The following is a 26447-nucleotide window of genomic DNA, read 5'->3' as shown; positions in this document are numbered from 1 at the left end:
ACCCTCCTGCCCAGCCTATTGTATTTGACCCCTGCCTTGACGTCAGACCCCAAAGCTCAGTAAGAGGCGCCGGTGGGTGGAGCCTGCGGGGCCTGGGGAGCAGCGCGCGTGCGCACAGCGCGTGTCCCGGCTACACGCCGGCAAGACGCCTTCCTCCGTGGCAAGCGGGAAGAAGAGTACAGGTCCCAGGGGGCGGGATTTGCAGCACCTGAGGTCGCCATGGCTACCGAGCCGGAGACCCCTGTGGCCGCCTTGGCTGCGGAGCCCGCGGTGCCATCGCTTGTGGATCGTTACTTCACTCGCTGGTACAAAGCGGGTAAGTGGAGAATGATGTCAGTTTCTTCTGGGCCCAATTTGTCTGACAGTATAGGGACTATGATGACAGATCATAAGCCGCATACACCTTCCCCAGCACTTCCTCCCCACGTCAGAAGGAACTGGATCTCTCTGTTCCCCTGTAGGCCAAGGGAATGGCATTTGCCCGTGGAAAGCAGCAGGGAGCATTCTGGGTAGGGCGAGCGCAGTGCGAGTTCAGGAGGGTGGGTTGCTGGCGGGAAGATGGTAGACTAAGGTGAGATCCCCGAGGGAGGCAGGAGCTGGATTGCAATATCCTTGAGTACCTAAAGGGATTTGAGGGGCTCAGTCCTCCAAGAAGAGTCGATACATAAAATGATTTAAATGGTAGCGGTCTAAACTAAGGTAGAGGCATAGGGATGGAGAGAAGAGGGTGGGTTAGAATAGAGGCATTTAGAAAGCAGAATCTAACAGTTTTACTTAAAGGAAGTCGCTGGTATTACACATTTGCCCCTTATTAGTAGGTATCCTGTTGTACAGCTTTGTGTACCCAGCAAATATCAGTGATGAGAGCATCGTTGGGGACCCTCCTCTAACCCAACTTGCTCGCATTCATTTAGGGATAATAGGTGTACTCATCTTTTACAATATTGAAATATTTTACAATAGCATACGTTTTATTAGCCAGACTTAGTGTAACCAACTGTCCGGTTAACCCTGGATTGATGTGTTTTCCGGAATCCATTACTTTCAACGCTAACATCAGGACAGTCCTGGGCGAACCAGGATGAGTTAAGTCTCTCTAAAATTGACCAACAAAACATGCTACTAAATTGAATAAAGAATACATTACTAATCACTTCTTTTCTAATAGAAATAATGATTGTACTCATTTTAAAGTGAGGATAAAAAAAGGTGGAGCAAAGAGTTAATCATCATTTTAACATTGAATGAATGATTCCATCTGGACCAGATATCTTTAAATACTTTATGGTCAGCCTTTAGGTATATCTTTTTGTGTAATGAAGGGATACCAGTAATATATGTGTCCAGCCTTCATAATTAACTACCTCTATGAACCAAAGAAAGTACTACACAGTGGTAGTAAATATTGACTCAACAGCCATCAGACTCATTCATTTCTTCTAGATGTCAAAGGAAAACCCTGTGAGGACCACTGTATACTACAACACTCTAACCGGTAAGCAAATTGGGGATTTTAAATTATCAAAAAAAATTTTTTTCTGGCATTGTAGCCTGGTATGGTCTTGTATTGAATAAATATTCATTAAATGATTATCTTCCACTGTATTGAGATGGTATTATTTATAGTAGGAGTTTGGTTGACAAGAATGAGTCTTTCAGTGCCTACGCTAAACAAATAAACTTGCTTACCCAAACATCCCAATGGAGGACCACACCCCCAGTCAGCTACTACCTCAAGTAACCAGCCTGTGCCTAACCACTGAATTGCCCAATCCCATGGAGAGGGCTAGGGTAGAAGCACAGATGGTATCCTGTATATACCGGCATGCCTTACTTTTCTCTCTTCCTCCTCAGTGCTGTCTAAGCACCTCTGGTACGCTTCCCTTTTGGGGAAGGAAATTCAGTCCCATTTTCTCCATTTTTATTACTGCATGCTTCTCTTCAGTTAAGCTCCAATAGTAGCCAGAGGAAAATGGGGGGAAATGATAGGCTGACTAAACAAATGTCAGCTCAGCTCTTCTTGTGCCAGTAGGAATACTGTGTTATAGGGGGAAGAATCATACCAAGCAATAATACAGGATCAATTTTTGCTCCTCGTAGAATATGTGTCATCACACTGGCAGGATCCCATCCAGTTCTTCAAAGTGGAAAAGCAATTAAAAGCATTTCCTATCAAATCAGTACCAACTGTAGCAGACTTCAGAACAAAGTCTCTGGGAAATTCAAGCGGGTATGTTCCTGTATTTCTCTACCTAAATCCTCTATTATCACAATAATGACAGAGCCAGCCGGTCTCAGAACCCAGTAGTGTACGCTCAGCATACTTCCCTGGCAGTTAGAGATGATTTTAAGAATACTTAAGCTCTAGGGAAATTCTCAGGCCAAAAAAATGAGGTATTTCAGAAGGTATGTTATCTGTCATATTAGCTTCTGGGCCACCATCCCTATCATCCCCAGGATGAAGGATGGAGAAGGTGGGCCTTTGAAAGAACAACTCTAATACCAATATAACAAGATATTTTGTCCCTTCTAGTTTTGTTAAGCCAGTATTTCAAATTCTATAAAATTTAGATGGTCAATACTTCTTTATCATAAATTTTCACATGTGAACTTAAAAGTAAAATAAAAGTCCTGAGGTAGTGAAAAACAAATCAATCTGAGAAAATATACATTATTTGCTTCGTATCAGTTGCCATTCCTAAATCACTGCCAATTTTATACACATCTAGCTACACCCGCTACCTCCGCGTAGTGTTTAGTTATAGAAAATGTTACCTGTGCCCTCTACAATTCTAGGCAAGGTGGACATTTTACTGTTAAAGGAGGGTATCACACCAAGGACAACTCAATACCATACTAAACTATCCTGACAAACCCCCTGGAAAGGAAAGTTTCAGTGGATGATTTAGGTCCTTCATTTACTGAGTTCATACTAAGAGTTTCTGCTAATTACCTCACTGTTCTGCAAGACCCTTGTTTATACTCCCCTTTGTAGGCCTGAGGGCCCCTAATAACCTGCCTTATAATTATTGATTTTTCCTCACTCAGGAAACAAGTGGACTTTAAAAAGCGTGGACCATTCTTAAAAGTCTACAAATTACAAGTAAAACAGTTAGTGCTTGTGATGTTCCTGTCATCAATCTTTGTCCAAAATAGTAGCACTGTTGTTACTACTGAGGAACAGAGAGGGACCTGCACATGGAACCCACTGTAGATAAGCTTTGATCGCATCTCAGCACTGCCCATCAGTTCTTCTCCCAAGGGAGGTAACCAGAAGGGGTTAAAACACTTCTTTCTGACACAGAGCCAGTGGAAGACAAACCATCTGGGACAAATCCCCAGCCCCTTCTCCCAAAAGTGGGGAGTCACACTGACGAGTATTTTGAAACGATGTACCCGCAGGCAGAGGAGTGAAGCGCATGCAGTAACACCTGAATGCTGTCTAATAATGTTGTGAGTGGGAAAGAGGCCATAAAGAACAGCATCTTGACCTCAGATGTTCACTGCAGTAAAAATTCCTGGGAAAAAAGAGCAACACATGAGACATGCTTGCATCCATTTCCCATGAGCCTCCTTGTACTGGGTTGGCCAAAAAGTTCGCTCGGGTTTTTCATGTTAGGGAAAAACCTGAAGAACTTTGTGGCCGACTCGATAGATATTTGTCAGAACCTCCCCAGATATATCCATACAGTGGAGTACATGAAAGTATAACCGTGCCACAACATTCAAACAGACATATATCAAAATGTAGTATTTGCTAGTGGGTTATAGGATAATGGGTAAGTTACTCTTATGTGCTACTTAGAACTTTTCTGTTTTCCAAATTTTCCTCAAATTGCATTTTTTTAAATTAGAAAAATATCCCTTCTTCAGAAAGTCTTACTGATTGACCTAATAAAGAAGTTCCTTTCTCTATTAAGTTCTGATATAAAAATAAGGTAGGAATCTTAATGAAACTAACTTTATACAATATTGCTGTCATTCTCTATAATGTTGAATTTTATATTATGCTTATTGGTAAGATTTTCCTACCCTTTTGAAGTCTTTACACTTGGCTATGTGCAGCTTTCTCATGTACAGTTAAATATAAAGTATAATAAGTTAAGATAAAATATATTCTTAATATGTAACTAAACTGCCTATTATCACATTTGTCTTAGTCTACTTTTTCCCCTAGAGCCTAGGATGGTGCCTAGCCCATAGAGGCATTTAATATATAAATATTTGAATAAATGAATGGTTTTCCTGTACTTAAGTCATTTTTATTTAAAACACTAATTCCAGGAATATATCCTATTGTAACTCTGAGGGCTATCTCACAAAGAAAAGTGAAAATGTACATCAATTAATTTTTTCTTCCCTGTTATTATCAGGGGGCACAGTTTCTAACAGAACTTGCACCTCTGTGTAAGATTTACTGCTCTGATGGAGAAGAATACACCATATATAGGTGAGTTACTTTTTAACCACAATTTTGGAGAAACAAAGAAGATAATATTTTTCTTCAAAGCAATTTTTTCTTTAAATAGCTGTGTTAGAGGACGGTTGATGGAAGTGAATGAAAACATCCTCCATAAGCCATCCATTCTTCAAGAGAAGGTAAAAGGGTCTGGGGAAGTAAGATCCCATCCACACACTTTTTATCTGATTTTTTACCATTTGACAGTATTAAATATTCTATTTCACTTCTAGCCATCCACCGAAGGCTACATTGCAGTTGTGTTGCCCAAGTTTGAAGAAAGTAAAAGCATAACAGAAGGGTTACTGACACAAAAACAGTATGAAGAAGTCATGGTGAAACGCATCAATGCCACAACAGCGACCTCATGAGGATTAAGATTGAGTAAAAACAACAGGGCATTCTTATCCTTACCTGGCCTACCAGTCAGTGCACTAAGGAAGAACCAGAGATGCTGAAATGTACTTCACACCCGGCCATCCGCAGGGAGGCCTGATCTTAAAACCTGACCTAGGTTTCCTTCTTCGTCTTGCATAACAAGCCTTGATTCCATTTTGTCTTCAACCTCCCAGATCTGCCTGCCCATGTACTCACTCTGTTCTTCTTTTGCTTTTCTCTTTCTAACAACTGGCAAGCGACAGACGTTTTTCTGATTAAAAACCAACAAACAAAGCACTTTGAGGAAAATTTGAAAAGACAGAAAAGTAAAAATAATTTACCCATCATCCTGTAACCCGTTAGTAAATACTAGGTTTTGATGTAATTCTGTTTGAATATTGTGTCATGGTTATTGTTTTTGCCTCAATTTTCCATCACTTTGAAGTTGAAAAACAACAACTGGCCTTTCTTACCAAGTCTGCTTCAGTGTGACACGACCAATACATCTGGTCCCACCCCTTCTGCCCCAACTCCCCCGCTCAGGTTGCTGGGAAGAGGCAGAGTGTAGAGTGTACCTTCTCTAAGTTTATGGGTTGGCCTTCAACTCTGAACAATGTAGCACTGTAACACTGGTTTCTTAATGAGGGACCCATGAAAAGGCTTTGAAAGGGGATTTGCTAACATGGAAGTGTCAATATTATAATGCTGTATGAAGTAACATGTTTATTTGTGGTCACTCAGTCTCACACTCTAGTTACAGGGTAACCAGCAAAGAAGTTCCCGAGAGGTTCCTGGAATTCAAAGACACACATGCTTTTGAACAGAACAAAAGCTTTCACATCATTTAAACAATAAACAAAAAACTATGAATTCATGGTTTAAGATTGTATACTTGTTTACATTGAATTTCAAATAAAAGGACTTTTCAAATTGTTATTTTTCCTTAAGGGCTGCAACATATACATACATATAAACATTTCTGTTTTTAAATAAAACAATTATCCTTGAGTATAAATTCTTTTAGTTCTCCATCATCTTTTGCTGTTCAAGTCATGTTATCCCTTCCCTACCCCTACTTGCATTTAAATAAGAGAATATTCTCATTTGAGGTATGTAAAATATTTTGTAAATAAAATTCTAAAATTATTTTTGACTCACAAGGAAACTTCTTTTAACCCTAACTCTCCCCTAAGTATACCCACTAGACATGATACAGGTAGTAACTATAGAAACATCTACTCTGATAGTGCTATGAGCTGAAAGTGTGTAAGCACAAACCAGCAAATTCCCATTTCAGGTAGCACAAATGGTTCCCAAAGGTGTCTTAAAACAAAGATACTAAAGATAGTAAAAGAATTATGTATCTATTTTACATATAACATTACCTCATCATTTTCCCATTATTTCCATTGTAATTTAAAAGAATATTTTGGTTTCAGGGCATAAAAATCATGTTTGATGATTTTTATAAAGAACTATTTTATAAAGGTCATAACCAAGCTGAGTGCATCCCATTTTCTCTCCAAGGCCTACAGTAAATTCAAGTTTCCTTCAATAAAATATTGACTAGCTAATTAGTAGTACTGTGGTTCTTCAGGATCTTGTGAATATTGACTGTGATGGCTGACCCAGATAATGATCATCAGACGAGCTTATAGAACTACTGCCATTTGGCAACTGACAGGTCCCGTTAGAGTTCAAAATAAATTTCAAAGCATCAGGATACAAGCACAAAAAACAAAGTTAACTATACTACACCATAAGGGCAGAACTTATAACCAGATCCTTCAATCAAAACCCACCCCACAAAAACAAAAGCTTTAAACCCTAAAATTTAAAAGACTAAAGTCGTTTATTTAATGAATATTCCAAAGGCACATATGTATACTTACTCAAATTATTTTGAACAGCTTAGTTCAATTGTTCTCTGTCTTCTATCTTCTGTTCCACCAGTTACTACTGAGAAGTACAAAAACTGCTTTTTAAGCCAGTAAGATAAGCTTAGGATTCCAGCTAATATTCAGGGCAGACAGGCCAGCTATGCTAGAACGAGAACTAAAACCATCTCCTAGTGAGTTCCTCCAGGATTCCGTGGAGTGAGCTCCATGACCCTGCTTTTGGGTGGGAGCGGGACATGCATCACAACAGATTTCCTGTGCTCTGTGAAACCCTTACTAGAGAACAAACATGTGCTCTTGGCATGGATGATCTGTGACAGAGGGGACAGCAGAGGCCCAGTCATACTCAGTGGACAGAGGGATTGAAGAAGAGTCCACAGGTTTAAGGAAAACCCTGTATCACCCAGACTACTGTGTCTCTTCTGCTGCAAATTAATTAGTGTCCCAGATGATAAGCTTAAATTAAAAAAAATAGGAAGTTAGGGTCAAATGTGCCAAAGGTGAGCATATATTCAAAATAGCTTCTTTGGATTAAATTGTCATTAAGACAGTAGGGATATTTGGTTTGACTTTTAAGGAACATTATTCATGGCAATATCCCATTTAAAATCACACTGCAATTAGAAATATAGCAACCTCCATGGCATTTACAGTTGTCAGAAAGCTTCACAATCGGTTTCATGATCAGAAAATAAAGCAAGATTTCAGTTTGTTTTCTTTACAAAATTGTTGTATTTCTGAAATATAAAGGATTGTTTGCTTTCTAAAAATGTCAGCTTTGCCACATGGTGCTCCAGAGATCTGACCTCAAAAGCTTCTCAAGTTTTACCGTCCACAGAATCTTTATTTGTAACTGAGACCCGTCTGTTGTTTTCCATTTGAAGCTGGAAAGAATTAAGACAATTAGTTTCTGCTTTACTTTTAAAATAAAAATTGCAAAATTAAATAGTATCTATTTTCTTTTGCATTTTCCTTTAGACTAATTTTTTAAATGTGAGTTTAAGATAAAGAAATTATCTTACCTTCTTCAGCAGTTTATAGCAAAATGAGAGAAGTTGGACCAAAATAGCCATTATGCATCTTGTCTTTGTAATACTCTTATCAACCTATAGTGACAGAAAGCAAGCAAATCAAATTTTTATAAGGACGTCTTCAAAAGACTTTATCATTTATTTAGTTTGAAAATGGTAAAAATTTCTTCATTATAGAAATCTAAGGGATCTCAAAGGGTATACAGATTAAGGCATCTGAGCTGACTTGATGACCTGAGGTCCCAGAACACAGAAGCAGGGATTGTTGCCCAAGTCTCATGCCAATTTCATGGGACCCCAGGAAGAATGGATGGAAAATCAACCTGTTCTATTTCAGATGGTTTAGGGGCTTCTCAAAGTGCACCAAATAGTGGCAGTGAACCCCTTTCTTTGCAATTCCTTGCACTCTACTTTTTTGCACTCAAACTCCCTAAAACAAACAACAGAAGCCCTTCACTCTGAGGGGTCTGTGCCCTAGTTAGTCAGGTGATGATGTTGGGATTTAAGGGTAGCTGCTCCGTGCTATGGTATTAATCATATCCAAAAAGCTAATTTACTTGGTGATCCTACTGCTTCCCGGGGTCAGTTACAACTGCAGATGATAAATGGTTCTTGCAGTCAAGGCAGGAAAAATGGAAATAAATTGTTCTTCTGTAGGTATTAACACTTTATTTGAAGAAAAAGGGGCTGGAAGCTAACCTAATAAAAAAAGAAGTGTGAAAGTTTCTCATGTGCTTTCCTGAATGTCCCACCCTCCCTTTTACCTTTAGAAACACTTGATTCTGCAAAGGTGTCTTAGTTACTGCCTGGAGCTGGTGGCATAGAGGAACAAGCTTGTTTATTTCCAGGAGAAGCATAAGCTTATCGTCATCTTTCAGCTGAAATGTAAATAAGGAAGTTATACCAACTCCAGTGAGATTCCATCTTTTAAATCTTAAATACATTTATACCTTAATAATATACCCTCAAAGTGGGTATTTATGACATCACCACCAGCACCAGGCAGGGATACGTGCATTACCTGTTTTGAGAAAGCTTGCACACTTGAAGCAAGCTTCAAACCCTCTTCAACAAAAACCTGGTAGAAAGGAAAAACATCACTACGTTAGGTGTATGTCATCTAGATAGTTGGTAAGAAATACACTCATGGATAATTTTCATACACAATTTAAAAAATAAAACCTAAACATAGAATGTCTGTCATGGAACTTCTTTGGTTTTTGTTGTATCCAGGAAAACGCAAGAGTTTAACTGTATTGAGAAGCAGATTTCCCAGACCTGATGCAGAATCAGTCCCTGCAGTGGCTCCCCTACACCGGGACACCTCCAATTACTGTGCAGGATCACACAGACATTTGATACTTAGCCATAAAAATTATGCCTGGGCTTTTAGATGGAGCCAAAGCTCATCTCATAATATCCCCAATTATAAGAGGGTGTTGAATCTTGGAACATGGGGTCAAAAGCATTAGAACATTCCTGCTTCCAGCTCAGCAAGATAGAATTTGTCACCTATACACATTCTTCAACTAGCCATTTGAGGGGATTATTTTTTCCCTATTCAGCATACATTGTACAATTTAGTGAGGAGAAGAGGATGATGGGAAAGAACACTGAAAAATACTTTAGAATATTCGGAATGATTATTTTTAAATGGTACACAGAATCTTTTACAGTGAGAGATACCAGGGAAGTGAAGACTGAGCTTTAGGTGGCAGCAGGAAGAATGAAAAGAACAGGACAAATTTGAGAGTGATTTGTGAAGAAAAATAATAGATCTTGGTAATAAATTAGATAAAGCATATGAAGAGGAAAGAGGCAATAATTTCAGGGTTAACTTTAATTCTCTTTCCAACAGCCTTGCTATTATTGGATAACCTGATCTCAAGGTCAAATTGTCCTTCGCATCCTTCCCTATCCTTTAAAAGGGAAAACAATGCAGGCTTCTCATTGCGGTGGCTTCTCTTGTCGTGGAGCATGAGCTCTAGGCACGCGGGCTTCAGTAGTTGTGGCACGTGGGCTCAGTAGTTGTGGCTCACAGGCTTAGTTGCTCCGTGGCATGTGGGATCCTCCCAGACCAGGGCTAGAACACGCCTGAATTGGCAGGCGGATTCTTAACCACTGCGCCACAAGGGAAGCCCCTATTCCAACTTTTTAAAAAGGGAAAAAACTCACTTATAGTCAACTTTACAGAAAATTCCAAACGAAGTATTTTCCATAATTCTTCTGACTCTGTTGACAATCACCCTCTCAAGATGAAATCCCTTTCCTGAAGAGGCTCAGGTGAAAACACATGGGAATGCCAAAGGAAAACACATAACATTGATAAAGTGATAGAAATTTCAAATTTCAAATGCAAGAATGCCCTTGGTTCTAGAGAGGCAAACAGACTAACATGAGAGTCAGGGGAAATAAGGAAGGACTCTTGTAATCCACTTATCAATCTAAGCCTCTAGGTAAGCGAGGAGAATCAGAGCTAGGCCTATGTGGAATTTCATGAGACACATAGGGCAGAAGGGTGAGTGTCAGTATATGTGTCTCTCCCTGAATGCCCTAAATCATCAGGAATATGGGAGAAGAAAAGGAAACTAACATGTACTGAGAACCTGTAATGGTCTCAGCCCCATGACAGATGCTTTCTTATGTGTTATCTCTTTTAATCAATATCATTCATCCAATTCAATAATGAAGAAGCCAAAAACCTTTCCTCGCATTCAGGACAGTATAAGAGAAATACATTTGCTGATAGGATATTTTCACCTACTTGGGAAAACCTGAAACTTAATATTGCATCTAGTGACTATCAAAGCCCATTCTACTTTATCCCTATTTGGTTTTTTTTTCCAGTAAGATAACCAAAAAGCTCCAAAAAATGCTACTGCAAGTCCTCTAATTTTCTACCACTATCTATAGTATACATGTGCTGTGTGCACAGGTAAACACACAATTACAGTAAATCATTTAGAAAACTAGCTATTACCAACTTTTAGCCCAACTTTTATGCTACAGTATTAGCATAAAATGGAAATAAAATCTACCGCTAGTTGATGAATTAAATCCTGCGAAGTTTTTAGTGGACTCCCTCCCCTGAAATAAAATGAATTATTAATGAGGTAAGAAAAAATTATTGCCTGGAAATTGATTTTATATTAAAGTTTTAGAGCATTTCATGCATTAATATATCCCAAGTTTTGAAGAGTAATATTGAATAGACTAAAAATATTTTGAGTATTCTTAAAACAACTTTAATATTTAACTATTACTTCTTAAGGCACTTCAAAAAATTTCAGGTAAACATTATATATGTTCATTTTATAATGTAAAGAAACTTAAAACTGACAAGTTATATTTAAGTTTTATTTTTCCTTTTTAAGCTTTTTTATTTTGCTTCATAAGTTAAAGATATAAGACCTGGCAATATGTCTTAACTAAAAGGCCCTTGTTCGATAATGGAAAAAAGACCCAACCAAAAATCAGGAAATTCTCATTTTTTATTCTAATTTCAACTCTGGCAGGAATTCAGTTGTTTTTGATGAGGCATGTCAGTTAAGTTTCAATTCTGAGTCTATAAAATAATCATAATAATATTTGTGCTACCACTCTCTTCAGAAGATTAGGGAATATCACATTGACAGCTACAAAGAAGAATTAAGTTCTGCCCCTTAATAGCTATGAGACGTGAGCAAAATATTCTTATTCTCTGATAACCTGTTGTAAGGATCAAATGAAATTATGAAGAAGAAACCACTTTAAAAACTATAAGGCACTGGTAAGTGTGAAATATTTTAAAACTATAATGCACTAGAAAATCTAAAATATATAAATTATAAAGAAATATGAGTAACTGCATATAAATGATAAAGAAATTATATAAATTGTTAAGACAACCTTAAACAATAGCCTGAAGAAAAGCTATAAGATTGCCCAGGAAAACTACAAAACTGGATACTGTGAAAACTAACAGATGAGTCTCAGAAAGAAGCAATTAGATGAGGCTGGTAAACCATCCTCTTAAGGGAAAACAGAAAAATTGTTTGGGAAAAAACAGGTATACCGACAGGGTGGGTAGAAAACAAAGCCAGCTTGAGATTTTACCACAATCATATTACCAAGACTTGCCAAGTTGGCACAAGATGTTATCTATTACCATTATTCCATTATCCATTCCCATCAAGAATTCTAATATATTGTCATCTATTTATTGTGTATATCTGCTCAGTCTCTTACACCTCAGGTGTACTGTTCAGAGTTTTGATTTTGATTCAGAAAGGCTGGTTTATCAGTCAGAGTCCATTAAGGAAAAACAAAAACCACAGCTGTTATTTTATCAGAGAGAGTTTAATATATGGAACTGGTTAACCAAGTACTAGAGGACTGAGAAGGCAGAAAGGGAACACAGAGAGGAACATTGAGATTGTAACTGTGGGCAGCCGCTTGTACCCCTAAGGCTGAAGGAACAAAAGGAAGAGTTTGGGATTCTTAGAATTTAGACGCTTGGAGGTGAGGCCCCTGCAGAGCTGGATCTTGAACCTCGAAGAAGGGGGTGGCAGCCAGCTGGTGCTGGTATTGCCGAGGGGGCAGGATGAGGCTGGGTCTAAGTGTATAGAAATAAACAGAAACTGGAACGAACAGCTGCTGCGGGGTACAGAGCTACTGTTGAGTGAAAGCAAGCGAACAAGGGAACAAATTCCTTCTCCTTCCTCCATCCAGCCTTGCCCTGTCCCTCTGGTGTCTGCTATTGTTGGAGCATAACGGCTGTCAAAGGAGGGGTGTTTTCTCAGGCCCCCCAGTCCCAGCATCACGAGCAGTGTATAGGAAGGGTGGGTTTGGAGCTGAGAGAGAGGCTGGAAATCAGCTCATAATCTTATTGGGTCTCGATTTCCTCAGTTATGAATGGGGATAATACTCTCCTGTATACTTCACTGGAATGTTTTGAAGGTTAGATGAGAAGGTAGATATAAAAGCATTTTACAAGCCATAAAAATAAAAACAACTGAGAATTAGCCTCCCATAAATACTTGAATTTCCTGTAATAGGTATTTCTTAGAAGAAATGTGATCACCTTCAGAACTAATGGTTTCGAGGCTAACAATTTATAATGCTTCCCCATGCCCTCCCTTATCCTCGTCTATTCAGATCATGTTAACATCTGAGATACCAACTTACGAGTCTTCTAGGGGAAATGCCCAGGAAAATTGTGTTTTTGCTTTGGTTGGCAAAGCATGATAATGTCATATGTGCAGGATACCACGTGGTACACAGTCACACGGCAGTGCTTTGAGCATGTGACATCACTGCTGAGAGTGCGCCAGGAGAGAGCACACAGACCTGAGTGAAGGCGAGGCGGAGGGCCTGGAGTGTGCCTGCTGAGGCTCGAGCGGGCATGGAATTCCTGTGAAGTCTCTTGTTGACCTTGAACACATGAGCAAGTTTGCATTCTCCTCCATGATATGCACAGAATTGTTTTAATGCAAAAATTCTCACAAATCTTTGAGTACAGTCTGGTGCTCTGTGTGTTCTATAACCTCTTATTATATCCCCTCCCCCCAGGGTATGGCTCACTTATTTGGAAAGGACCAGGTATATATCACTGAGATTTTCTTTTTCTGTTTTTCCCCCATCATTACCTTGTTCTTCTGGAGAACAAGGACTGGAGAAAAAATTTGAGACTGGAGAAACTGGCAAAAAATTTGAGACTGGAGAAACTGGCAAATTAAAATCACATATGTGTTTGACACCATAATGAAAATGAAAGGCTATTTATTACTGGTAGAGATTTGGGTATTTGAAGTCATCAGAAGTATAAAATAATCTTTGCTGATTCAGTCTACTTTCTATTAGGTTGGTCAAATGTTCGTTCGTTATTTTCCGTAAGATGGCTCTAGTAGCACTTAGTTGTCTTTAACTTCACTCGAAACAATTTTGTTAGATTGTATGTGACAGCTGTCATATCCGCATGCATATAAAAAAAGACATTAAATTGGTGAATTTTTGTGTAGCCATTTTAACATTGAAGATGGAAGGAAAAAAGCAACATTTTCGTCATAGTATGCTTTATTATTTCAAGAAAGGTAAAAACGCAACTGAAATGCAAAAAAAAAAAAAAGATTTGTGCAGTGTATGGAGAAGGTGCTGTGACTGATCAAACATGTCAAAAGTGGTTTGCGAAGTTTTGTGCTGCAGATTTCTCGCTGGACGATGCTCCACAGTCAGGTAGACCAGTTGAAGTTGATAGCGATCAAATGAGACATTAGTTGAGAACAATCAACATTATACCACGTGGGAGATCGCCGACACACTCAAAATATCCAAATCAAGCATTGAAAATCATTTGCTCCAGCTTGGTTATTTTAATCACTTTGATGTTTGGGTTCCACATAAGTTAAGCAAAAAAACCTTCTTGACCATATTTCTGCATGTGATTCTCTACTTAAATGTAGTGAAAATGTTCCATTTTTAAAACAAATTGTGATGGGCAATGAAAAGTGAACACTGTACAATAATGTGGAACAGAAGAGATCGTGGGGCAAGTGAAATGAACCACCACCAGCCACACCAAAGGCCAGTCTTCATCCAAAGAAGCTGATGTTGTGTATATGGTGGGATTGGAAGGGAGTCCTCTATTGTGAGCTCCTTCCAGAAAACCAAACAATTAATTCCAACAAGTACTGCTCCCAGTTAGACCAACTGAAAGCAGCACTCGACAAAAAGCGTCCAGAATTAGTCAACGCATAATCTTCCATCAGGATAACGCAAGACTGCATGTTTCTTTGATGACCAGGAAAAACCTTGACTGGGAAGTTCTGATTCATCCGCTGTATTCACCAGACATTGCACCTTTGGATTTCCATTTATTTAGGTCTTTATGAAATTCTTTTAATAGAAAAAATTTCAATTCCCTGGAAAACTACAGAAGGCACCTGGAACAGTTCTTTGCTCAAAAAGATAAAAAGTTTTGGGAAGATGGAATTATGAAGTTGTCTGAAAAATGGCAGAAGGTAGTGGAACAAAAGAGTGAATACGTTGTTCAATAAAGTTCTTGGTGAAAATGAAAAATGTGCCTTTTATTTTTACTTAAAAACCGAAGGCACTTTTTGGCCAACCCCATACTTAGGTTCTAGGTCCCAATTCTACTGCAAATGGTATCATGGCCTCTTATCAACAAGAGAAGACTTCAGTTCCTGTTCTTGGTTAGTATTTTTTTTCACTCTAAATTATTACATTACTAAGCAGAAGGAATATCTTTTTGTAAGTGTTGAGAAGGTTAGTAGTATTAGGAGAGAATGGGGAGTCACTACAATTTTCCCTCAGTTCTAAGACTATATCTTTATTAAAATCAGTTTAATGCCTTTAGTGTTGGGATCCTGAGTAGGGGTCTGGGAAATCCAACATGACATTAAATGTATAATTTTAAAAAATTGTTCTGACATACACACTTGTCAGTGCAGTGGCATACACTCATGCATACAGGCACATTACAGTTGAAGTTTGAGTCTAAACAGTCTACTTTGCATGTACATTTTAAGGATTCATCTGAATCATTTTTGACTATTGGCAGTTTTGCATTGTGTCTTGGGTACATTTTCATATTCCTTGCTTAAGAGCTGGAACTTTTTAGTCATCCTTAGGATTGACAGTATAATTTGAAAACAAATCCAAGGAAGATTAGCATTTCATCTGCATTTCCTATTGAATTATACCAAAAATGTTTTGTTTATTTGTTGGGGGGAGAGGATTCTCATTAATTAGTTTACATATTCCTCAACAAAGTTAAAAGCCCTAAAGGCTTTCTTTTGAAAGTTGGTTTAAAACTTTTTTTTTTTGGCCACAGGGGATCTTAGTTCCCTGACCAAGAACCTGGGCCCTGGCAGTGAAAGAGCTGAGTCCTAACCACTGGACCACCAGGGAATTCCCTAAAAAACTTTTGAAAGATCAGTTTGGTGCCAGAGTATTCGCCCTTCATGTGGATCCCTCAAGCATAGCAACTTCTTTCTAGCTTTGAAAAGGTGGCAGTTTTTACGGCTGCTATTTGCATTTCTGGCACATGAGAGGCAACATTCTGAAATTTTTTCATTTAAATGCTACACTGTGGTAGCATTTTGATGACATTTGAAGTAGACTTTGTGGGAGCCTTGTCAAGTTTAACTTTCATGGCTTATATTACTACCAGGAATAAATTAACCACCTTCCGTTCCAGCTAAGTTCATATATGCAGACAGTTAACTGCTGTATCCCTAGATCCCCTTCTTCCTGGAGGCTGGCAAGCTGCCTTTGGTATCAGTCCCAAAACGTACACTTATTTCTGAGATGCTACAGTTCATCTCAGACCAGAGGCTGTTTAGTAATTGTTTAGTTTGTAATGTGACTAATCCAGTTGTGATTTCTGTCCCGTTTTCCTCACTGCTGGCTTGATGCTGACCTTCAGGTCAAGTTCAGTCACACCTTTCTCTAGGGTGGTCTAGTTGGCTTTATTAAAGGGCACTTCCATTTCCCAGCTGAGCCTTAAAGACTTTAAAATTTTGAGGCTCCTCATTATCAGAGTATGTATTATCCGTGTCCCTGTGTAGGAACACTAATGTAGATTGTGTAGGAAAGGAGAAGTTCTCATAATCCAAAAAGAGGCGAATGAGCTACTCACAAAATTAGTTCCTCCCAAATATTCCTCACCTGCCCCTTCCCAGCTAACAGTAGTAGGGGATCAGTGACTTGATGGGGCATTTTCTGATTGTTTCATGTTAAGATGCAACGTAGTACCATGCAGGTTGATGGCAAATCTTGCAAAAATGTAATCCATTTCATAAAATGGATTAACCTTTTACCAGAGTAGTGCTTAAATCATGGCCGAATTGGACTTAATATAATTGATAACAAAATTACTTCAAATGAGTATGATTTGACTATCAAAGGATTAAGAGAAGTCTTTGGAAAAATTGATAAAGCCCTCAAAATATTTTTGTGAAATGACTCTCTCTGTGTTGTGAAATTCAAACATGGAAATGTGAAAGATGTCATGTCCTGCTGTCATACAGTTTGTCAGAATAATTTCTTTCCTGCCAATAAGTCAATACTTGGTATTTATTCTTAGTTAAGTCTAAGAATCAAACATAATTGTAGTTATGCCTAATTTTTAAAAATAAGATACACTATTTTCAGAACTTGTTTCTTTTTTAAAAACAGATAAGGTGTCATTGAAAGTTTAGTTACTATTTAACATGAAATTATGGGACTTGTTGACCCTGAATTTAAGTAGTCTTTTCCAATATTGTTAAATAAGCAAAACCTCTTGTGGTCTCTTTGTCTATATACAATAGGTTTTTGTTTGGGGGTGTAGAGAGTAGTAATTGTATGTGAAATTATAAAACTGTTATGATTAGTAGAGAAAATCTGGATTGTACAGAAAAGTATGGCAAAGAAAATTAAGATTTGATAATTTGTAGTCATACGTGTGTACCATGCATGTGTATATGTATAATGACAATTCATGTTTTTAAAACATTTTATCTTGAGCATTTTTCTCACATTTTAAAATATTCTTGTAAAATAGTTTTTCATGTCTGTATGGGTCATATATATAGGTGTACCCTGAATAATACTGAGAAAGAACGTCTCTCTATATGTATTTTCTCATGTCTCTACTTCCTGTATATGATTTCTACTTAAGTAAGAGACTCCATAAATCTAACTGAAAGAGGGCCTGCGAGTTTTATCTAACGGTGACAAATTTCCCCCAACCATCGCCCACCTCTTCCAGTTATTTATTTATTTTTTAAGTACAGACATTTTTATTGATTAGTGTGTTTTTAGAAATTTTTATTATAAGTATTTTCTGTCCATTAACTTTACTTACTGAATACACACCAGCACTTTTTTTTACTCTTATAATTGAGGTAAATTTGACATACAGTGAAATGTACAGCTCTTTTGTGCATAGTTTGGTGAAATTTAATACATGCATACGGCCTTGTAAGCACCACGACTACCACCCCCTCCCATTTGAAATACAGAACATTCTTTCACTTTGAATCACTCAGTGGGCATTTTTCTCTTCAACCCCCCCCACATGCCTAAAGTTGAAGTGGAATTCCTCTTCTTGGGGCAGGGCCTCCAGGCTGTGTTTGCTCTGACTGGGAGGTTGTTAGGGTCACAGAAACATTAACTCCGGTTCTGATGGTCGTGTCGTAGGTACAAAGCCCCGTCCCTAGTGTTAGTTTAGAGTTACTGTCTCAGCTCCCACCAACATGAAAGAGTGTGTCTGTCACATTTTCTCTTTCCTTTCAGGTGCTGAGCTTTTTACACCACCAAAGATCAACAAAAGAACCTGGTGGAAACTGAGCCTTCTAGAGTGACTCTGACCCCAGTTAGGAGGGCTCTGGCAGAGAAGGCTGTTTTCCTTCCACTCCTCACTCCTCGAGGCCTGGCTGCTGGGAACTGGGGAGAGTAAGACCATCTACCTTAGCATTACAGAGAGCTGCTCTGTGCAGCAGACCTCAGCAGACACCAATTCTATTTTATTTTGCATATAATCTATTTTTTTTTTTTTTTACTTTTAAAATTTACTTATTTATTTATTTTTGGCTGTGTTGGGTCTTCGTTTCTGTGCGAGGGCTTTCTCTAGTTGCGGCAAGCGGGGGCCACTCTTCATCGCGGTGCGCGGGCCTCTCACTATCGCGGCCTCTCTTGTTGCGGAGCACAGGCTCCAGATGCGCAGGCTCAGTAGGTGTGGCTCACGGGCCCAGTTGCTCCGTGGCATGTGGGATCTTCCCGGTCCAGGGCTCGAACCCATGTCCCCTGCATTGGCAGGCAGATTCTCAACCACTGCGCCACCAAGGAAGCCCTTGCATATAATCTTGTTAGCAAGGCTTTAAGCTTTAACCCATATAGCATCATTTTGTAAAAATTAGTGTTCTTCTACTTAGTGCTAATTGAGAGCATATTTCTGGTATTTATGGTAATCAGGACATTGGGTTTCATTCCCAGTTACAGGTCGGAATCATATTGGGACTGTAGACAAATCACAGAATTGATCTGTGCCTCAGTTAATTGGGAATGTTTCGTGGCTGCTACCTCAAAAGTGTGAAGAAAAGTAAAATAATGTTTTTAAATTGTTTTATGTTCCTTGAGGAAAGCCTTATATATAAACAACATGGCTATTAGTGCTTCCAACATTTGGTCGAATTTAATCATTTAAATGACTTCACCTTGAACTAAAGCAGAATGAAAAGCGAAATCTATCCTTTGATATTCTAAGCTTTCCTATGCTGACAGCGATTATTTTGTAATATCTTGCCGGGTCATGTGCTTCCAGTTATAACTGGGTTGAGCCTCCTATCACTACAGTGTCCATACGGACTGTTTTTATGGCCTGTGAATGTTCTGCTAGAGTTAGCAGTGTCAGAGCTGGAACAGATTAGAATTTCTGAAACAGTATTGCGTACATTTGGGATGGTGAGCTGTGTGCATCATAGGCATGAGCGGTAGTAAGTTACTCCTTTTTCTCCAAATGTTGCTTCTTTTAACATAATGTTTTTGTCAGTATCTAGGTCATTTCATTTATTTTTCTTCATGGTGCTTAACTGACCTCTGTCTTTTAGTTATTTTCTTTGGAAGAAATGAGAATGTTAGCTCTTTTTGGTGAGTCTAGAAAAAAGCTCAGTTCATTTGGACAGTAGTTTGTGGCTGACTCTTGGGTAAGGTTAACAATCTCTTTCATGCTTTTAATACCAGAACCAGACCTTTATTACTCTACGTAAACTAACAGGAAGTCAGAGTATAGGTATACCCAGAATTGTGTAACTAAAGAAGCCTTTCCCTAATATAGCAAAATGTAAACTATAGAATCTAGGTGTGTTCACTGTATAATTCAATTTTTCTGTGTGTCTGAAAATTTTCTCAAAATAATAGAAAAAGAAGATCTATAATTAAGTGCCCAACATTGAAAGGCTGCAAGTGCTTTGTGACTACTCTTTGGTGTGGATTAATGAACATGGTAACTTATATGACACTTTAATATATTATAGTGCTCTTGCTATGGATAACAGTAAAGGGACCCACGCTGATGTGTTGGAAATAGAAGTAAATGTGTCTGTTGATAATTGTGTGACTTTGCATGGATGTTCACTTTCCTTGAAATAATGTATTGAAGCAGCAAAAAAGAATTTGTGTGAATACAAATTACTATCAATTACTCTATCCTCTGAGCAAGATGGAATTTTATTCATTTGGAGAAGTAGCTGGTGGGAGCAGACCTTCCAAATTGAAGGCAAAGTCAAGGGCGAATTTATGGGGGAAAATGCTGTGTATGGGCAAAGGAGAAACTCCTGGGAGTGATGAATGCTTAATTTGGGGGAAAGATTCTGTCAACTTCTAGAGAAGAGTACATAATTCTTCCCCCAAATTTGGGATCTTCCCAAATTCATGTTGCAGGAAGCTAAAAGCCTCAGTTATTTAGTTTGTTCCATGGAATCAGCTTTGTTCAGATGCTCCAGACATCAAGAGGAAACTTGCAGAGGATTGTCTCCTGTAATCAAAGTGTATTTTATATTTAGACTTTTTTAAAAACTGAGGCAGGAGCTAATGTTTTTATTATGCCTTTATGAATATAGCTTGGTGTTATTTCTTAGCACTGCTGCATATTTTAAAATAAATTTATTTTTCACATATATCTACATATATACACACATATATTTATGTGTATATATACATACATGTGCACACATCTGAGGGATTTTTCATAGCCATAATTGAAGAGGATGTTTTTAAAAATAAATAAAACTGACGATTCTTAGTAATTTAAGGTGACTACACGTTTGGGAAGCAAAATTAGCTTTTTTTCCTCCTCCCATGCCAGCCCATAACCTTCTTTGCTTCACTAGAAGCACCACCTGGACAAGTCCTTGGGAGTCTTTGGCTGTCCTTCCTTGTCTGTCATATTTAGTAGCAACTGAGTTGAGGATGAACATCTTAGAAGCTAGGTAACCATAAATGTCTGAGATCTGTAGACAAACCAAAGTTAATATGGTGATGTTTGGCAACCCTGAAGGCCTGCTCTTGATTCCTATTTTCTCTGTGTTCCCTAAGCCCTTGCCTATGCTTCATGCTTACACTAGGCTGTTCCACCATTATTCTTACTAGCTTTGAAGTCCCAGGAACTTCAAGACCAACAGATGTCCTCTTGGTATATGGAAAGAACAAAGTCATGGGTCCACTCATCTTAGCGTCCTTGAACAAAGTCATTGAATCTCACTGAATCTTGCCTTTCTACAACCTTGTGTGCCCACTGGGCTAACCTGGGTTTCTCAGTCTCGACACTGTTGATATCTTGGGTTATGTCATTCTTTGCTGTCCTGTGCCTATAGGATGTATAGCAGTATCCCTGGCCTCTACACATTTGATGCCACTGCTACGTACCCTCTACTCCTGTTATGATAATCACCAATATCTTTAGACATTGCCAAATGTCCCTTGGGGTTCAAAATTGTCCTCAGTTGAGAACCATTGGGCTAAGATGACGTCCAAATACTTACTAAAAACTATTCATCTTTTTTTATGTGTGAGGATTCTTTTTTTCTGCAAGTGTGATTTATATGGATCAAGTGAGAGAATTCATAAAAGTGGTTTGAAAGAGATTACACAGTTGTTTAGCCTTATAGTGGTATTTTTCATTTTAAAATGCAGTATAGCATTTGGTCCTAGGATGGCCTGGGAGTTCCCATTCTCCAGAACCACCTCCCATGCCTCCCCTTCATCAAGACCCTCACCTTTTGGGGGGTGATCGCCTGGGGGTTCATAGATCCCTTAAGGGATCTAAAATAGAGTATTTCTGTAATCCTATGTATTTTATTTTTATTTGATGCAGTTAAAAATATTATTCTATTATTCTGAGGGGTCCGTAGGCTTTACCACCCTGCCAAAGAGGTCCAAAGCTTAAGAATTAACCAAACTTCAACCTGCCCATCAGTGAATGTTCATAGAGTGTTGACAGTAGTGGTTTGGGCAGAAACTGAGGTGAACAAGGCATACTTCTCTCAAGTCAATGTACCCAAATCCTAGCTGATTCCCTGATCCTCCAGGGTAAGGCTTAGTCCTTGCTGACTAAGCCCTTCTGTGGCTATTTCTGCTTCTCTACTCTAGCTTGCTGGTGCCAGGCAGCTGTGCTTACTTACCAGGCCTCCAGGGTGGGGCATTTAGGTCTTTCAAGGCTGTCTAGGCAAACCTGGAGGCTATGAGGGTGGTTCTGTAGGGTTTCTCCCTGGGAATGGTAGAAATGCCATCGCTCTCCTGTGAGTGATTGAATGTGTGTGTCTTTGGGTGTACGTGTGGCTCAGGATCATAGTAAGGCATTTGGGCTCCTTTATAAGAGGTAGAATTCTACAAGATAATACTAGCTAACAGCCCTTGTGATCACCTCCTGGAGGCCACACACTGGTATTCAGATGTTTACCTCTGATATTTACATCAGCTGTGTGAGGTAGGCATTTGAATTCAATTTTACAGGTGAGCAGACTCAGGTCACACAGCTAGTTGGTAGCAAAACAGTTTCAAATCGCAGAGCCCATGTTCTTTCCACTATTTTATGCTGCCTGCCAGTGTTGGAGACAGGGCAGAGAATGTACTAGGGACTGTTCTAAAAAACTGAAGGTCCAATTATAAACTGCCCCACAGGAATACCACAGAACATGCTGGGCTCTGGAAGGGCTTCCTGGACCATGAGGATCTTTACGTTCCTTCAGTCCTTTAGTTGGGTTAGAATGACCAGCATGGACCAGCCTCCCACAAACCCACACTGCAGAACTGGCAGCCTTTATCCTGCACCCGTTCCAGACTCCAGTTGTATACCCTGCAGGTTGATGGAGAATCCAGTCTGGTCGGAGATGAGCATCTGCTGCTTGAAGTGTCTGGAGAATGGCTGTGGGTTGCATCCTCATGACCTTAGTGCTGATAACCCAAGATAAATCTGCCCCCAATTTTTTAAAGGGGGAAATCTATATAGCACCTATTCCCTGAAGAGTTTTTCCCTTAAGATATACATATCTTGTTCATAATACACCAGGTTTCAGCAGCCAGTCACCATGATGTCTTGGTAAGAACTGGTATTGAGACATAAATGACTATTGGAACTAAAAGAAAGTACAGTTAAAGCAGGTGTCAGACATTTTCGTCAGCTCTTTCCAAGCCTTCAGAGTCACTGATCAAGTGTGAAATGCACTCTGCTGCTTTGTGGGAGACTGAACCATTACAGCATACTTCCTGTTGGTGTTTATTGAGAGGGATCTTCTTATATGCCACAACAGCATTTACTCTATCTATCTAATCTATCTTTATCCCACTCCCCCTTCCAAGCAGAGTTTAACAATACTGTAGTACCTAAAGTGGAGAATATACAAAATAAGGGACAGAATAATTTTAGAGGTAGTTTCTCCCCCAAATACTTAAGCAATCAACCTATAAAGCACGTGTTTTTGGTCCATAATCATTCCCCCCTTCTCTCCCCACCCCCCCCGCTGTTGTTTTGGCAAATGGACATTTTAAGGCAGATGCTGCATGTATGAAGTTCTCATTGCGTGAGGAAATAGAGAAACACACTGTGGAGGGAAACGTGAGGATTGTTTAATACTGCAGGAGTGAAACGGCTGGCTCAGCTCTCTGTGCATGGGATGGGTGCTCACCCAGCAAAGCTGATGCGTGGCCACCACAGAGATCATGCTTCATCGGAGTTCAGAAGCACCTTCTGTAGAGGAAGAAAGGCCCGTGTTCCTCGTACTCAAAGCGGTGGACCCACAGTGGTTGGAAGCCCTGAAGCGATGCCAGGATGGAGCCACCCGTCCACACTGCAGTGTCTCTTTCGGGCAACACGTTTACCTGGGGGGTGTCATTAGGACACATGCTGTTCAGCTCCTTCTGCAGCCGGTTAGGGAAACCGCTGAGCATGCTGCTCCCCCCACAGAGTAGGATATTCCCCATGAGGTCTCGTTTGAGGGCGATGTCACACTTGTTAAGGCAGGACACTGTCTGGGTGTGGAGGCCCAGCTGCATGGACTCGATCAGAGAAGGCTTGAAGAACATTTCTGAGCAGAGGAACCTTTCCTGGCACAGGTATATCTCCTGCCCATCCGGCAGGGTGTACCGGATCGTATGCTCAGTAGCTGGGACTTTCTTCTCTTCAGTGGGGTCCAGGGCCACAAAGCAGCATTTCTTCTTGATGTCCTCCACAATGCCCAGCTGGTCCTCAGTGAAGTGTTTCCCCGAATTGTTCATCAGGCCCATCAAGTAGGTTGTCAGGTCAGAACCTGCATAGTCCAGCCGTCCGGTGATGCTGGGCAGAGGATAGCCCTCGTAGATGGGAACCACGTAGGACACGCCGTGGCCGACCTCCACGACCAGGCCGGAGGTCCTTCCGTAGGAGTACATGGACAGGCGAGACTGGTAGGCGATATGCATCGCAGGAGCTCTGAAGGTCTCGAACAGCATTTCAGCGTACTTCTCTCTGTTGGTGTGTGGGCTCAGGGGTGGGTCTGAAACCAAGACCGCGTGCTCCTCCGGGGCAATCTTCATCTCCTGATGGAAGAGGTAGTCCCAGATATCCTGCACTGTATCCCAGTCCACGATGACGCCATGTCGCAGAGGATTAATTAGCTTGAGACGAACCTCCGGGTTCACAAGCTCGTGCCCCACGAATGTCTCCTTGCGATTGTCCCCGGTTTTGGCCATCTCCATGTAGGGTTTGCCCACTGTGGATGAGATCACGTGAGTGGGCTTTGGCAGCCCGGCAAAGCCACATTTACAGTAGCCCGTGCCAAGGTCCACGACCACTGCTTTGGTCAACTCTAGCTTGGACTTCTTATTGACCACAGGTGATTTCGTAGGTTCTTCCGGCTCTGAATGGTTACGGCGAACCCACACTGCCCGCTTCGCTGGGCCGTCCTTTAAGGAGGCAGTCTGGAGGACCTGTGTCTGCAGGGAGGCCTGTTCACCCATTCTCTCGGAAGGCCCGTCCCCTATGATTGCCACCTGTGGAGCCCACACGCTCTTAAGAGCCATTTTGCTCTCAGAAATTTCCTCAATCCCACTGGCCTCAAGGCCTGAAAGGCTTAAAGCAGAGGGCAACTTGAGAATTTCCCCAGTGATGACATCACTGATTATGACATAATCCAGTGTCCCAGGGCTTTCTAGATACTGGGAACCTTTGTCCTGTGTTAGGGTAGATTTGAAAGCATTTTTAAAGTGACTTACTTTTTTCTAAATTTTGTAATAAACCTGGTTTATCCAATCAATTAATATTTATTGAGTGCTTGCTATGTGCAAGGCAGGCAGCAGTGAAAAAGAAAGACAAAAATCTCTGCCCTTGTAGAGTTTACATTCTAGTCAGTGGGGATTGGGGAGAGACAGACAATAACCAAAATAAATATATGTTAGAAGATGTTAATGGCACAAGAGAAAAGCAAAGCAGGGAAGGCTGGGGGGAGGGTGGCTGTGTCTATGTGCCATGTATTTTTCTCCCTGAGATGGTGACACTTGAGTGAGGACCTGAAGGAGGTGAGGGAGAGTGCCATGTGTATATCGGGGCACAGCAGGTGCAGACGACTGCGGGTTAGAGCAGGGTCTGCAAACGCAGGCCTGCAGCCTGTTTTTTTAATAAAGTTTTATTGGATCACAGCCATGCTCATTCATTTACATATTGTCTATGTCTGCTTTTATGCTGCAACCTCAGAGTTGAGTCATTGCAATAAGTACCGTATGGCCTACAAAGCTGAAAATGAGTATCGACTATCCTGCCCTTTACAGAAAAGGTTTGCCGATTCCCAAGTTAGAGGATTCCAAGAAGACTAGTGTGGCTTCAGTGGAGAGAGCAAGGAAAAGTAGAGCTGGGAGAAGGGGTGGAGGAGGGAGAGCAGCTCACATTAGGCCTCATAGGCCATTGCTAGGACTTTGGCTCTAACTCTGTGTGAGGTCAGAAAGCACTAGAGAATTTTGAGCAGAGAGTTGACACCATCTGATTTAGATTTTCGCAGGACCAATGGCTGCTATGGTGACCGTGCCGAGCACTTCTGTCCCACTTATTTCTTAGGGCAAAACCTGCAGAAGAATTATTTTTGGACACACATTTGCACACATACTCCTCCTTCGTCCAGGTCATTGGGTTGACAATGAAATTAGACCCTACAGTCCCACTGACGAGAACACTGAGGCTCTCGGGTACATAGCCCACCCAAGGATATCCAGCCAGCAGTGCCAGGTTCTGCTGACTGCAACTTCTTCCCAGGGGTATTCCTTGATGGGACACTACATGTGTCTCTGAGGCTGCTTGGCCACTGTATCGTATGCCATCTCTGAAGCTGGGCCTGTTGGTGCTGACACCTGCTGCTCTCAAGGTGCCCAGGATCCATCCTTATGTTATGCAGCACCGTGCTCTTATTAAAGAGGCAGTCACTACAGTGGTGGGCTTTCTCCTTTAAGGAAGTTACTGGGGATGCTCTTTACTCCATTTGGGGTATGAGAGAAGAAAAGGACCAAGTCCAGTTTCATGAGCCTTGTGACTATGTGATAGGGGCAGCTTCTTGGTCCAATGGGTAGGGGAGGAGATGGTATTGAATTTTGAAAGAAGAATAAGAAAATACTTTTCTCTATGCCTAGCTGCCTGAGAAATAGCTTACTTACCTCTGCTTTTCAGGGGTTTGCATGGCC

General features: G+C 40.3%; 2 protein-coding genes across 2 annotated transcripts; one reads left to right on the top strand and one right to left on the bottom strand.

Annotated features, from left to right (window-relative positions):
• The first annotated feature begins 99 nt into the window (after positions 1-99).
• Positions 100-5927, top strand: LOC132367930 (protein Abitram). Its single transcript, XM_059926532.1, has 6 exons — positions 100-316; positions 1444-1495; positions 2101-2230; positions 4374-4450; positions 4530-4599; positions 4693-5927. Exons 1-6 carry the CDS (start codon positions 220-222, stop codon positions 4828-4830), a joined length of 564 nt encoding a protein of 187 aa, XP_059782515.1. The 5' UTR covers positions 100-219; the 3' UTR covers positions 4831-5927.
• Positions 5928-23480: 17553 nt separating this feature from the next.
• ACTL7A (actin like 7A) lies at positions 23481-24803 on the bottom strand. The gene has a single exon (XM_059926531.1). The coding sequence runs from the start codon at positions 24801-24803 to the stop codon at positions 23481-23483; it is 1323 nt and encodes a 440-aa protein (XP_059782514.1).
• Between the last annotated feature and the right edge of the window lie 1644 nt (positions 24804-26447).

The sequence above is a fragment of the Balaenoptera ricei genome, chromosome 6 (genome assembly GCF_028023285.1).
Source record: "Balaenoptera ricei isolate mBalRic1 chromosome 6, mBalRic1.hap2, whole genome shotgun sequence".
In the NCBI taxonomy this organism is placed as follows: domain Eukaryota; kingdom Metazoa; phylum Chordata; class Mammalia; order Artiodactyla; family Balaenopteridae; genus Balaenoptera; species Balaenoptera ricei.
The sequence above is the reverse complement of the archived record's forward strand: the minus strand, read 5'-3'. Positions and strand labels throughout refer to the sequence as shown.

Bases quoted from the DNA above. Each gene is read 5' to 3' on its own strand.
- LOC132367930 (XM_059926532.1), top strand. From the start codon at position 220: ATGGCTACCGAGCCGGAGACCCCTGTGGCCGCCTTGGCTGCGGAGCCC. The intron at 1,496-2,100 runs GTAAGCAAATTG...TGCTCCTCGTAG, and splicing joins ATACTACAACACTCTAACCG to AATATGTGTCATCACACTGG. The intron at 4,451-4,529 runs GTGAGTTACTTT...TTCTTTAAATAG, and splicing joins GAAGAATACACCATATATAG to CTGTGTTAGAGGACGGTTGA.
- ACTL7A (XM_059926531.1), bottom strand. From the start codon at position 24,803: ATGGCTCTTAAGAGCGTGTGGGCTCCACAGGTGGCAATCATAGGGGAC.